Raw genomic sequence first — 13,564 nt, 5'->3', positions numbered from 1 at the left:
GAGCGGACTCAGGCAGCCTGACAGAGTTGATGTCCAGGTCTTCCCTTCTTGTCCTGATACACATAAACATGAGTATCCTTGCAGGTCAGATCTCATCAGTCACACCTGTTAGTGCAGCTCTCCTCTAGATTGTAGTGCTTGTTAAACTAGGATGGTTTTAGGAGCCTGGACCGCAGACTCCAAGGGAAGATATGACTTGGAAAGACTAAACCAACCTATTAGAGGTGTTTGCACTAACATAGAATAATACTCAGATTTACATCTTTAGTGTCTCACAAAGGGTTGAAAAGTGAATGTGCACAGAGAGGTTGGTGGTGAGATGGGCACTTCCAGCACTGTAGATGTGTTCCAGCTCAGTGTTCATGGAAATAATCCGGACAGCAGGATTCCTTGATGAATGTCACATCTTCTTAAAGTTATAATCCACAGGGAAAACTGTGAAACTGTCGATCTGATATCTACTCAGCCAATCAGGTGTTTACATGCCCTTCCCTAATCTTTAGCCCCACCTTATTATCAGTTTCTCTCTCTCTTTTACATCTGAATTATCTTCACTTCACATGTCAGTCAGTTCAGATTTCATTAGCACGTTCGCTTTAGCATAATCCATTTTAATCCAAACACCTTTCTCTTTAAACTCTGTTTGTCAGTCACAGTATATCCAGTACAATCCTCTTTTTCACTGCGTCACACACATTCAGAGATCAGAGTGTCCTGTGTGTGCTCTCATTCACTCACACTCACTCTCATATGGCTGAAGTCTGTTTGTACACAGGCTAACCTCAAGAAATCACATGATAGGGTGGGGCTAGGTTTCACAATGAGCTCTCCGCAACCTTGGCTGATTGTGACCTACACCCATTTCACACCTTGGCTCGTGTGATTGGGTAGAGGATCAACAGGGGGGTTCATGACCCCCTTGGCGGACTCTCCCACAGGGCTTAAATCTGGGACTCTCCACTATTTGACCCTAGAAATAAAGAAGCTTCTTGGATGAGAGGTGAAAGGTGAAACGTCTTCAAGAAACTTAAAGAAGTCCAGATGCCTTTTTTTCTAAGCTCTTTAGATGACTGCGAACCTTCACAGACACCTCATCAGTGTCACTCTCAGAGCTACCAGCCCTTTGCTACAATCACAAAGCTCTTCATTGAAATCAATGATAGCAAAGCTGGAATCAAATGAGTCCAAGTCTTCTGCTGATTCAGCGTCACATTCATCTTTGCTCCTTGTTCTGCATCCCCACCATGGACTTCATTCCTTTCCAAGCCAGCCTTGAGTGTCCTTTATTCAACTTATGCTCTGCTTTACTTTTAGACCTGATTTTAGCTGCTTTATCTCTCTTTCAACAAGTTTCTGTGCCTCGATCTTTTTCTTCTCTCCCTCATAACAAGACAGCTTCTTCTGCCTGAGAACATGTTGGAGTGATTTACTAATCCAGGGCTGATTTTTGGGGATAATACTTCCTGTTTTCAAAGTAATCCCCATTTTTCCCAGAAAGAAATGTAAGTAGAAATAGATGATCTAAGTGAGAACATGAGCCTTTAAAAAGGCTCTTCTGAGGCTGCTGCCAGTGGTCAAAGCCTCCAACAAAGCTCTGTAAGTACATATGTGATCATAGCTTTAGTTTTTAAATGTTTATTCTAGTTAACACAGATCAGGTGGGAACAACTCAAATAAAATATCAAAAATATTAAGTGGTCATCGGTACTCAGTTTGTTCAATACTGAATACATTGGAGCACAAATTGTCCACATTTCTGAAATATTTCTGGGTGTAACTGTTACCAAAGTGCAATTTAGACCTGGCCTGTGGTTGTTATCTAAGTGATAATCATCAATTCTACTAAAAGAAATGCAAAATAAAGAAATTTGACACATTTTGTTGATATCAAAAGCACACTGAACAATTCAGTGTTGTTTTACTGCTGTTCTCTCTTCACTTCTTCTCCTCTGATTCTCTCCACATGTTGCTCTGCATCAGTGCTCAGTTTCCTGACAAAAACAAGATTAAATATTGCTAAATATAATAGTATCTCATTACACTTCAACATAAGTGTTTTATTTTTGTAATTGTTTATCTGTTATTTTTCAGACTGAGTCACTGTGACCTGTCAGAGAGAAGCTGTGAAGCTCTGTCCTCAGGTCTCAGCTCTCAGACCTCTAATCTGAGACAGCTGGACCTGAGTAACATGAACCTGAAGGATTCAGGCGTGAAGCTTCTGTCTGAAGGACTGAAGAGTCCACACTGTACACTGGAAACTCTCAGGTGAGATCAAGCATTTTTCTTTCATCAACTGACAGAATTAGCAGATTAATAATAAGGCAGTCCTCTAATAAGAGGAGAAGTGGAGGTGTTTTGAAGGGCAACATACTCTTATCTTAACAAGACAGGAAGTAGTTCCTGGGAACTGCTTCCTTTGTTATTGTCTAAGTAGAAACATGATGGTAAAACAGTGGTGAGTTTGCAGAGGTGAATCCACAGCACACAACACAACAATGCTGTTGCGTGCTGAAAGCAGACTTCTCACAGATTCTGAGACTGCAGGTTTCATCACTGTCCAACCAAAATTCACTGAACCAGCAGTAAATGAACGTCCAAAACTACGCTTCATGTTTAAAAAAAACAGATGATCAGGGGGATTTGTCTTTACATCTTTTTTGTGTAATCTGTTCACCTGCTGTTTTAGCTGTTTGGTGGTTGTTGAGATGGTTTTGTGAACTTTTAGCTGAGATTCTGACATTTCTGTAGATACCACACATGTCTAATTACTTTGTATAGCATGAATGGACATAACGAGGTTTTTTAACAGTAAGAAAAGTTGTAAAACTTAAGAAAATATAGTTAAAAGTCCAAAACCTTCTATGTCTGGTCGCTTGTGGAAAGGAGCAGATCAAACGAGTAAAGAATTACATTATAATTATAAATGGCTTCAACAGCACATTCAGGTCTGTGAGACTCATTCAGACACTGAGCCATGGCTCTGTGCTACATGCACATATTTCTGCATCTCTGCCATTCAGACACACTTTATATATAGTTTATTTTATGTAGTATTCAATACTGAACTGTACATTTAGTCTTTTTAAAGGCAGCAAGTTTTATTGAGTGTTTTCATAAAAGCCTTATTTTTATTTATTTTTTGCCTTTTCACTCTTTCCTGACACGCTTGCATTTCAATACAGCTCCCATTTCTCTGTGTACGTGGTCTCTACCACTACCCTTGCTGTCTATGGGACATTTCCGTCCTCTTTCACATAATGGTATGATCCCAGTCTGTCTCTTAAAGTGTTTGGCCACATGGTTTGCTCATCAGAATAAAACATCAGCCGTGCTCACATTGATTATCAGCAAGCCTGAAAATTCATCAATATTTGACATATGAAATTATCTCAAGGGCTGGATTTGGCCCACGGGCCATATGTTTGACACCCCTGGTTTACACAGTTTGGTATTCAATGTACAAGTGAGTTAGCTCTCAGCTAACTAGCAGACAAGCTAACTGCTGGGACTGCGTCTTTCTAACAAGAGCGTCAGGCACTCAGACTGGTTTTCTTTGTGGATGATGATGTATTCTCACACTGATCCTTCATGCTGATGCTGCCATCCACCCACTGCTCCTGGATTCCTCATCATCATCTCCATCAGCCCTCACAATACTCCACCTTCATCAGCTTCATGTTCAGGAGCCTGGATGGACAGTAATTCTTTCCATGGGTTATGGTGGGACATTGAGAGCTGAAGTCAAACAGCAGTGAGAAATGAAAGACTGATTCATTTCTATTTAGTCTTGTGATGTGCAGCTTTGTTCAGAGCATTAAGGCCCAGCAAAGATTACTGAGGTCATAGAGTCACTTATGAAACCTGTGTGCTTATAGAAACTGAAACCAGATGAACCAGAATAGAAGGACATTAAAATGAAGTGTCAGCTACACAAAGGCAAAGCTATTCAGTTGTTGGTGTGAGTTATTTAAATGGAGGATGGAGTCAGACTTTAAGCTGCTGGACTCAGTCACTATATCCTGTTCTCCTCATAGAACCTGGATACACAGACTCACCTGTGACACAGTGACACACAGTGTGGGCTACACACACATTAGAAAGTGGATCAGTAACACTTGTGCAATCATTTGTTGTGCTGGGAAACCATGAACACTTTGAATCACCATTAATGGCTTTGTTACAGCAACATTCAATCACGAGTTCAAAAGTAGTGTATTGTGTACTTATTTTAATAGTACTGCAGTATGAGAAGTGCAACATTCAGTGTGCAGAAACAGATCAGGTTCTTTCTAACAGCAGTGTTCCCTTTAACACAGCAGCAGTTCAAATATTTCTGTCAATCTGAGCTGAAACATGAATCTAATCAAATATCAAATCAAAGTTCTTTGCCTCTGCCAGGACGTTAACATTTGATCTAGTTTTTTACAAAGTTCCCCTCAGCGTCCAGAGCCACCAACATACCTTTGATCAACAGCAAGTGAACATTTATAAATGTGTGTTTTCAGAACAGGAACCAGCAGAACTATTTTTCTGTTATCAGGGAGCAGCACAAACGCTCATCAGCTCATTTACTGTGCAGGACTTTGAGTGTGTGAAGTGTGTGTTTGTGCTGGATTTCCTTTGGAGAATCTCAGTCAGAAACAAGACAAAGAAAAACTCTTTCAATAGTCCAGGTTGAGTTGACAACATGAACTGCATTTATCTTCCTCTGACTTGACATTTTCTTCCTCCTCTGCACCGAGCCAGCTGCTAAGACTCACAAGCTCATTGACATTTTCTGATGATAAAGAAACTCTCTTCTTCTGTACAATATGAGCAGCAACAGAGAACAAGCTTTCACAGGTACAGATGTTGCAGCTGTGGCCAAGTACATGTGCTGCATGTTTGGAGCAGCACTCTAATGGACAGGCCTCTGTACTGATGGTTGGCTCTGCTCTGTATCCACCACACTGTTCTCAGCTGAGTCTTCCTCCTGTTCACAATCACACTCTGATGAAGCACCAATAGGGCCAACTTTTTCTCTGGTGGCTCGGATGTTGTTGCTTCCACAGGTTCCCCTCCAACAACCCTCTGTTCCTTCAGTAAGTTCAGTAAGATCTGGGTAAACACTTGAGCTCCTTGAATCTGGCTCCAGTGCAGCAGCAGTTTTCACATATACAATGTTGGCATTTTTCTTGCGTGTCTCCAGCTCTGTTCTGAATGTAGACTTGAATTTGACCACGTAGGCGGGGTCATCATCTGAGCTCTCCATCACCTGAGAGAGATGACAAAACACAGAATCACAGAGCATGAAACCAACGTTTCTCCTCCCAGAAGTTCAGTCACAGACCTGCAACAGAAACAAGAATCAAAGATTCAAATGACGCAGAGCATTCATTTACTTATATCGACAAACATGTCCTCTACATATTCATGCTGTATTTACACACACATACTGACAGGGGATTTCTAAAAATCACCCTGTAGTTCTTCAGCTTGAGACACCTGAGTTAGAAAACACAAACACTGCAGTTGTCTTTATTCGCGAGGGCAGTCATGGATAAAAGACCTGCGTCTCATCACTGTCTGCGTGCTTTATTTATACTTTTCTGTGTGTCTGTGTGTTTGTGTGTGTGTGTGTGTGTGTGTGTGTGTGTGTACAAATTGCTCAGAGTTCTTATTCTTATTCTAAGAACTCTGAGCTGGGGTTCCCCTTTTTCTAAATCGGCATGTTCAGTAAGTAGAGTTTAACCCTTTAAGCCTAAACAGGCTCTGATGTGCTGTCACACTTCTCTTCTCATTGTGACTGTGTGAAAGTGACCGCCTCATCGTTACAACGTGGATACGACTGCTCGGCCCGACGCTGTCTGATATATGAAAAGCTTGGCCATCTCAGACTCAAGTGATGATCGTCACAACTAATCAGCACTCTGCGCTGTAATTAACCCTTTAAGACCTACCTTAGAACCAAGTCCGCCAGAGCTTATATTATATTTTTACATGCTGTTGTGCCATTTTTGGGAGCATTTCAAGTTAATGTTGTTGCGAAATCAGTTTCACCCCGGTTCTTTTATTCGTCGAAACTTCCAGAGACGGCACCGGAACTCAGTAGTTATTACACAAAACCTTTATTCATCTTTATTCATCTTCATTTAAGCATGCACTTCTAGAAGGGAAGACGAGGCCGGTGTCCCTCTGCAAAATCTTCACCCCTTTGTTAGTTACAGCCAGCTTTATAGAGGCGTCCCCATCATAAACCCCCCCCCCCCCTCCCCCCCACGGTGTGCTGCAAACTCTGTGTCTGTGTCTATGTGCACGAGCACATGAATGCCTACATGTGCACGTTCCCGCGTGTCTATGTGAGTGCTCGTGAGTGACTGTGTACGCATACCTGTGTGTATGTGTGTGCACGTGAGTGAGTGTGCGTGACAGTTAAAACACTGTGGGTGTAGGTGACTCCCTAGAGGTCATAAAACCCATCTCCCTTCCAGACCACAGTTATCCAGTTACAAATGTTGAGACCCCCACCCAAACATTCTCTGGGGAATTTCCACTTGCCATTAACTCCTCTCTGTTTTACTTTCACAGTTCAACTAGGGAGGGTCTCCTATACTCTACTCCTGAGTTCATGACACAATCAGGCCTTTATTACATTGAGGGCAGTGTCAGTGTCTCTGCAATAATTCTACATTCTATGTTAACACATTTCTAAACTCTAAAATAAGCTAAACATTTCTACAATATACATCAATACAACCATTATAACCCAAATTTTAATAATATGTCTGCATTAAGTGCATAGAAATTACATAAATTACAAGAAAGTGCAATAAACTACAAAAAACTTGAAAATCGTTTTTGTTTTTTTTAACATATATTTCTAGTTAGAGAAATTTAAGAGGCTTATCCCTCAAAACTGTAAATACAAAAAAGTTAACAAAATAGTTTCCCACCACAGGAAATTTATTTTGAGTGTCTTCATAGTTTTATTTTTGAAATACACCAATTTTTATATACTGCAGGAAAAACGAAAATAAACATTATAATGCAAATTTGCAAAAAAGCAGCATATGTATATAACAGCATGTGCATCAAAATAAACTATTTCCAGCAGTGCAATTTTAGTTCTAAGCATCCCAGAAACGACACAGAAAGTCATAAAGTCAAACATAACTTTTAAAAACACCAGTATAGGCTCATAAGGCCCTGATGGCAAAAAACTACATTTCCGCGAAAATGAAGTCACTTCCGGTTTCGGGCAGGTCATGGCGGACATGCAATAGTTGACGTCTATTCTAACGTAGGAAGTGTTATGAACAGTGTTATGAACAGCTGCTCGGATCGGCAAAGCGTGTTTCTGGAATATTATGTTTTTGTTGCTGCAAGTGCTTTTTATGCCGTTTTTGCAAAGTTATATGTGGAAGAAAACCGTGACCTAGGAAAAGCTGATGGCATAAGATGTAAGTACAACTCCTCCGGTTTCATATGCGCTAGCTTACGTGGTTGCAGTTCTACAAGGATTTAAAAGTAGTTGCGCAAAAAAGAGCATGCCCGCTCTGACCGGTTTTAAAGGGTTAAATATGTGTCAGTTCCAGTTTTAGCGCTCTAAAGTGCAGCTATCATGTTAGGAATATGTTAGGAATAGACAGTAACACTGAGCACACTGAGGTCAAATCTTTATTTTACCACTCGCTGCATTCCTGATGTTCATGAATTCAGCAGGTTCATGATTGTCTGCAGCATTAATCTCATATTTCCATTAAAAGTGTTGAATTTGACTGTTTGATGTTCTTTATGATCTCTGGCACTAGTTCATCTGTAGGCTGAGCTCAGTCCATCCATTTAGTGAAATGATGTTTAAAGGTCTCCTTGTTCTGTGAGCGTGCACAGATCCTGAAGCAGAAAGCCTGGGTTAACAGAGAATGATCATCACTGTGATGATGCTCATCATCTCTGACTGGGATCTGAGGTTTTGTCAAAGCAGCAAAGAAAGCCTGGCTATGTTGGACTGGGTGTGGAAGCAGCTCCCAGTTTGAGTTCAGGAGACAGACACCCTCTCTACTTTGAAGATCAGCTTCAAACTTTCCTTTTTGATAAAGCTTATAGTTCGAGCTGGTTCAGGTGACCCTGAACCATCCCTTACTTATGCTGCTATAGAATCAGGCTGTTGGTGGACTTCCCATGATGCTCTGCTTTCTTCTCCCCTCTTTTCACTCCTGATGCTTTTATATGTCACTACTGCATGTCCTTAACTTTTGTCTTCTGTCTCCTTAGTTTGTGTTTTGTTCTTGTCTCTCTGAGCTCATCTCTTCTCTTTCCCCTCATCCTGCAACCAGTCATAGTAGATGCTCCTCCTGGAGCCTGTTTTCACTGGGAGGATCTTTGTGTCAAAGGGAGTTCTTCTTCCCACCATCACCAAGTGCTGCTCACAGTGGATTGTCTGATGTTTGGGGCTTTCTCTCTAATATTGGAGGCTGTTACCTTACTCTGTTAAACACCTTCAGATGACTGTTGTTGTCTGTTGGGTATTGTCACTTATAAATAAAGTTACATTGAATGGATGTAAATGGATAGATGTTATTGTGACAAAGAGAAAACGGTTGTTGACAGATAGATTGTTGTTTTGTGTGTCTGCAGTCTGTCAGGCTGTCTGATCACAGAGGAAGGCTGTACTTCTCTGGCCTCAGCTCTGAGCTCCAACCCCTCCCACCTGAGAGAGCTGGACCTGAGCTATAATCATCCAGGTGACTCAGGAATGAAGCTGCTGTCGGCTGGACTGAAGGAACCAGGCTGGAGACTGGACACTCTCAGGTATGAAGAATGTCTGATAGAGGAGGAAGAGCTGGAAACATTTCCTGTGTCTTTCACTCACTTCCTGTTTGTTTCCTGCAGATGAAACATGAACAATCACACATGCAGGAATATTTTCAGGGACAGACACACTAGTCTAGCTGGATAGTACATGGATATTTATGTAGGGGTCTCCAAGGAGTCTGTTTGCAGGAACATCTAGGTCACAGGTGTACCTGAGATAGATGTCAGTGTACCTAATAAAGTGTCAGCTAACATTTGGAAATGGAAGCTTAAATAATGACAAACTCTACATTCACAGCTGAATTCACAATAAATTTGTTCTCAAGAGCACATTTTTCTGTTATTGTTCTCAAACAACAGAATGAGAATGAAATATTGATTCTAACAGGGCCCATAAACAGCATTAGCTTAGCAGCATTAGCTTATCAGAGTTTCCATCATGGTCACACAAATCCTTAGCAGAGCAAAGTGGCCTACTTAGCAATAGCTGCTCAAATTGTATAAAGCAAGGGAAAACAGTATTAGCATTAGCTGCTAATGGCAGCCTACTTAGCATAAACTCTTCACATCTTTATAATGCAAGTGAAAGGAGTCACGTCAAAGTAGCATTAGTTAGTAATGGCAGCCTACTTAGCAATAACTGCTCACTAATATAATGCTAATTCACATCAAATTAGCATTAGCTGCTCACATTGTTAAAAGGGAAGGGAAAACAATATTAGCATTAGCTGCTAATAATTATTCACCGAATTAGAGTTAGCCCCTAATGGCAGCCTACTTAGCATTAACTCCTGACATCGTTATAATACAGGGGGAAAGGGTTACCATTATCGGATAATGCTAATTCACATCAAATTAGCAATAGTTAATAATGGTAGACTTCATATCATTAGCTGCTGTCATTCTTACAAAGCAAAGGAAAACAGTTTAAGCATTAGCTGCTAATGCTTTTTCATCTAAAATTAGAATTAGCCACTAATGGCGTCTTCTTTAGCATTAACTCTTCACATCGCAGGGTAAAAGTTAAAATTGAATGAAAAATAGTGTTCACGTTAACTACTCATATTGTTAAAAAGTAAGAAAAAACATTGTTAGCATAAGCGGAAAATGGTAATTCACCTCAAATTAGTATTGGCTAATAACGGCAACCTACTTAGCATTAGCTGGTCACATTGTTATAAAGCAAGAAAATATGGTATTAGCATTAGATGCCAATTCCTATTCCCCTAAAATTAGCATTAGCCACTAATGGCAGTCTACTTAGCATTAACTCCTCACTAATATAATGCTAATTCACATCAAATTAGCATTAGCTGCTAGCATCAGCCTACCTAGAACTAGCTGCTCACATTGTTAAAAGGGAAGAGGAAACCATATTAACATTAGCTGGTAATAATTATTCACCCCTAATTAGAATAAACCGCTAAAAGCAGCCTACTTAGCATTAACTCCCCACATCGTTGTTACCTAACGGAAAACAGTATTAGTATTAGCTACTATCATTTTTAATAAGTAAGAGAAAACAGTGTTAGCATTATTGAATAATGCTAATTCACATTAAATTAGCATTAGCTATTTACAACAGCGTACTTAGAGTTAGCCGCTCACATTGTTAAAAAGTAAGGGAAAACAGTATTAGCATTAGCACATAATGCTAATTCACGTCAAAGTAGCATTAGTTAATAACGGCAGCCTACTTAGCATTAACTGCTCACTAATATAATGCTAATTCACATTAGCTGCTCACGTTGTTAAAAGGGAAGGGAAAACAATATTAGCATTAGCTGCTAATAATTATTCATCTAATTAGAGTTAGCCCCTAATGGCAGCCTACTTCGCATTAACTCCTGACATCGTTATAATGCAGGAGAAAAGGGTTAACATTATTGGATAATGCTAATTCACATCAAATTAGCAATAGTTAATAATGGTAGACTTCGTATCATTAGCTGCTGACATTCTTGCAAAGCAAAGTAAAACAATATGAGCATTAGCTGCTTTTTCATCTAAAATTAGAATTAGCCAATAATGGCGTCTTCTTTAGTATTAACTCTTCACATCGCAGGGGAAAAGTTAAAATTGAATGAAAAAAGTGTTCACATTACCTACTCATATTGTTAAAAAGTAAGAAAAAATATTGTTGGCATTAACGGATAATGCTAATTCACCTCAAATTAGTATTAGCTAATAATGGTAACCTACTTAGCATTAGCTGGTCACATTGTTATAAAGCAAGAAAATATGGTATTAGCATTAGATGCCAATTCCTATTCACCTAAAATTAGCATTAGCCACTAATGGCAGTCTACTTAGCATTAACTCCTCACTAATATAATGCTAATTCACGTCAAATTAGCATTAGCTGCTAGCATCAGCCTACCTAGCACTAGCTGTTCACATTGTTAAAAGGGAAGAGAAAACGATATTAGCATTAGCTGGTAATAATTATTCACCCCTAATTAGAATTAGCCACTAATGGCAGTATACTTAGCATTAACTCCTCACATTGTTATAATGCAAGGGAAAAGAATTAGCATTATCGAATAATGTTGACCTTGGCCCACTGGAAAAGTTCAGAACTCTGGTTGCTAAAGATTTAGGAGTGTTTCTCGATAGCTCTTTCTCATTTGAGAAACAAATAAATTCTGGTTTTAAAACCAGCTGTAAGGTTTGCTTAGAAATATTTACTTATATATGAGTTTTATAATCGATTGCATAATGATAGAGGTTCGATCCTTAGTAGTCTGTGAAGACTCAGTGTGCCTTCCAGAGTGCTCTGGCATGCACACACACCTTAAGGTCATGAGAGAGGTCTTACCTTCTCTTACTGATTTATGGTGTAGGAGGACACCTACTCTGTGTCTGGTTAAGTATAAGAGCCTTTTGTTAGGGGGACCGCTGGACTCTTAGCACCAGCTTTGGGGTCACAGGGTCACATCTGGAACACACACACACACACACCTACACTATGCACAGACTGGTACTCTTTGTTCATACCTGTGTAAGACGTCATATGTTAATGAACTTATGCATATTCATGTAACCTCAATAAAGAGCAGTGTTACGAGGGAGCAGACGAGAGCGACTGAGGTCAAGTGAAGGAACGGCGCTGTCACAGTTCTCTCCCTCATGAATTGTCTGGTTCCAGCGGTGGGTCTGTGCTAGACAACCCATCACCAGCTTTTTCCAGCTTCTTCCACTGGTTACCAGTACGTGGTAGAATCCACTTCCAGATCTTGTTGTTTGTCTTTAAATCTCTGAATGGATTGGCTCCATCTTATCTCTCTTTAACAAAAGAATCCAAGTGGAGCCCTCAGGTCTGCAGATAAGTAGCTTCTGACCAGAACTAGACGTAGAAACAGAGGTGAGCTTTATCGATGGCTGCAGCCAAACTCTGGAACAGTCGCCCTTCACATCAGGTCGTCACCAACACTCGACATTTTTAAAAGCCGGTTGGAAACACATTTGTACTCTGTAGCTTTCAGTTCTGACGAGTCTTTATAGTAATTACTGTGTATGTTTCCTATTTTCTCTCTACTCTGTGCAGCACTTTGGCTCAACCTGTTTTTAAATGTGCTGATAAATAAATGTAGATTTCTTTGAATAAAACAGTGGAGCCGAGCTTTGAGCTCAGTGTGTAACAGTGTGTGTGAGAGCCATGTAATGTCCATGTGTGCATGCTGACTGTGCTGCTCTGACCCCCTCCTCCTTTCAGGGTGGAGCCTGCTGGAGTCCGATGGTTGAGACCAGGTCTGAGGAAGTGTAAGTGTGTTTTTAATGGGATTCATGAAAACAAAGCAGCACACATTCAACCATCTTCATCATGTCAGGAGTCATCATCAAAGTGTCAATCAATGAACAGATGATGGATCAATAACTGCAGCTGGATTGTGTTTGTTCTCTCCATCAGATTCCTGTCAACTCACAATCGACACAAACACAGTGAACACAAACCTCAAACTGTCTGACAACAACAGGAAGGTGACACGTGTGAAGGAGGTTCAGTCATATCCTGATCAACCAGACAGATTTGATGTTTGTGAACAGCTGCTGTGTAGAGATGGTCTGACTGGTCGCTGTTACTGGGAGGTCGAGTGGAGAGGAGACGTTTGTATATCAGTGAGTTACAGAAGCATCAGAAGGAAAGGAGACAGTGATGACTGTGTGTTTGGATGGAATGATCAGTCCTGGAGTCTGTACTGTGATTATGATGGTCCTCGTCATGTCAGGCACAATAACAGAGTAACATCCATCTCCTCCTCCTCCTCCTCCTCCTCCTCCTCCTCCTCCTCTGTCTCTAACAGAGCAGCAGTGTATGTGGACTGTCCTGCTGGCACTCTGTCCTTCTACAGAGTCTCCTCTGACACTCTGATCCACCTCCACACCTTCAACACCACATTCACTCAAACTCTTTATCCTGGGTTTGCAGTCTGTCCTGGTTCCTCAGTGTCCCTGTGCTGAGTGGAGTGTAAAGAGTGTCTCCTGTTAGAGAAACACTCTGACTGTTGAACAGATAGTTCAGTCTGTACATGTCTGTCTCTTTCACTCACAAACACGTTTTCAGATTCATGGATTCAATCAGTTGATGTTTGAAACTCTTCTAAATGATTCCTTGTAAACTTCTTCCTCTTCAGTCACAAACAAACAGGAAGTGATGTCACATGTGTTCCTGTCCACACAGCAGAATGAGTCTATTGCTGACAGTGATGTACAAACAGAGTGAGCATTTCTGAGGCCCAAAATAAACTGAGTAGTTCACTGAATGAACAAT

At 40.6% G+C, this 13,564-nt stretch overlaps 1 protein-coding gene across 1 annotated transcript; it reads left to right on the top strand.

Annotated features, from left to right (window-relative positions):
- The first annotated feature begins 1,267 nt into the window (after positions 1–1,267).
- On the top strand, positions 1,268–13,564 carry LOC146391914 (stonustoxin subunit alpha-like). Its single transcript, XM_084917145.1, has 5 exons — positions 1,268–1,596; positions 2,092–2,265; positions 8,617–8,790; positions 12,509–12,555; positions 12,704–13,564. Exons 2-5 carry the CDS (start codon positions 2,189–2,191, stop codon positions 13,252–13,254), a joined length of 849 nt encoding a protein of 282 aa, XP_084773271.1. The 5' UTR covers positions 1,268–1,596; positions 2,092–2,188; the 3' UTR covers positions 13,255–13,564.

This window comes from Perissodus microlepis, chromosome 3 (genome assembly GCF_051167445.1).
Source record: "Perissodus microlepis isolate ML-2025 ecotype Zambia chromosome 3, ASM5116744v1, whole genome shotgun sequence".
Lineage (NCBI taxonomy): Eukaryota > Metazoa > Chordata > Actinopteri > Cichliformes > Cichlidae > Perissodus > Perissodus microlepis.
The sequence above is the reverse complement of the archived record's forward strand: the minus strand, read 5'-3'. Positions and strand labels throughout refer to the sequence as shown.

Excerpts from the sequence above, each read along its gene's own strand:
- LOC146391914 (XM_084917145.1), top strand. The coding sequence starts at position 2,189 with ATGAACCTGAAGGATTCAGGCGTGAAGCTTCTGTCTGAAGGACTGAAG. Across the intron at positions 8,791-12,508 it reads TGGAGACTGGACACTCTCAG|GGTGGAGCCTGCTGGAGTCC; the intron begins GTATGAAGAATG and ends TCCTCCTTTCAG. Across the intron at positions 12,556-12,703 it reads GAGACCAGGTCTGAGGAAGT|ATTCCTGTCAACTCACAATC; the intron begins GTAAGTGTGTTT and ends TCTCTCCATCAG.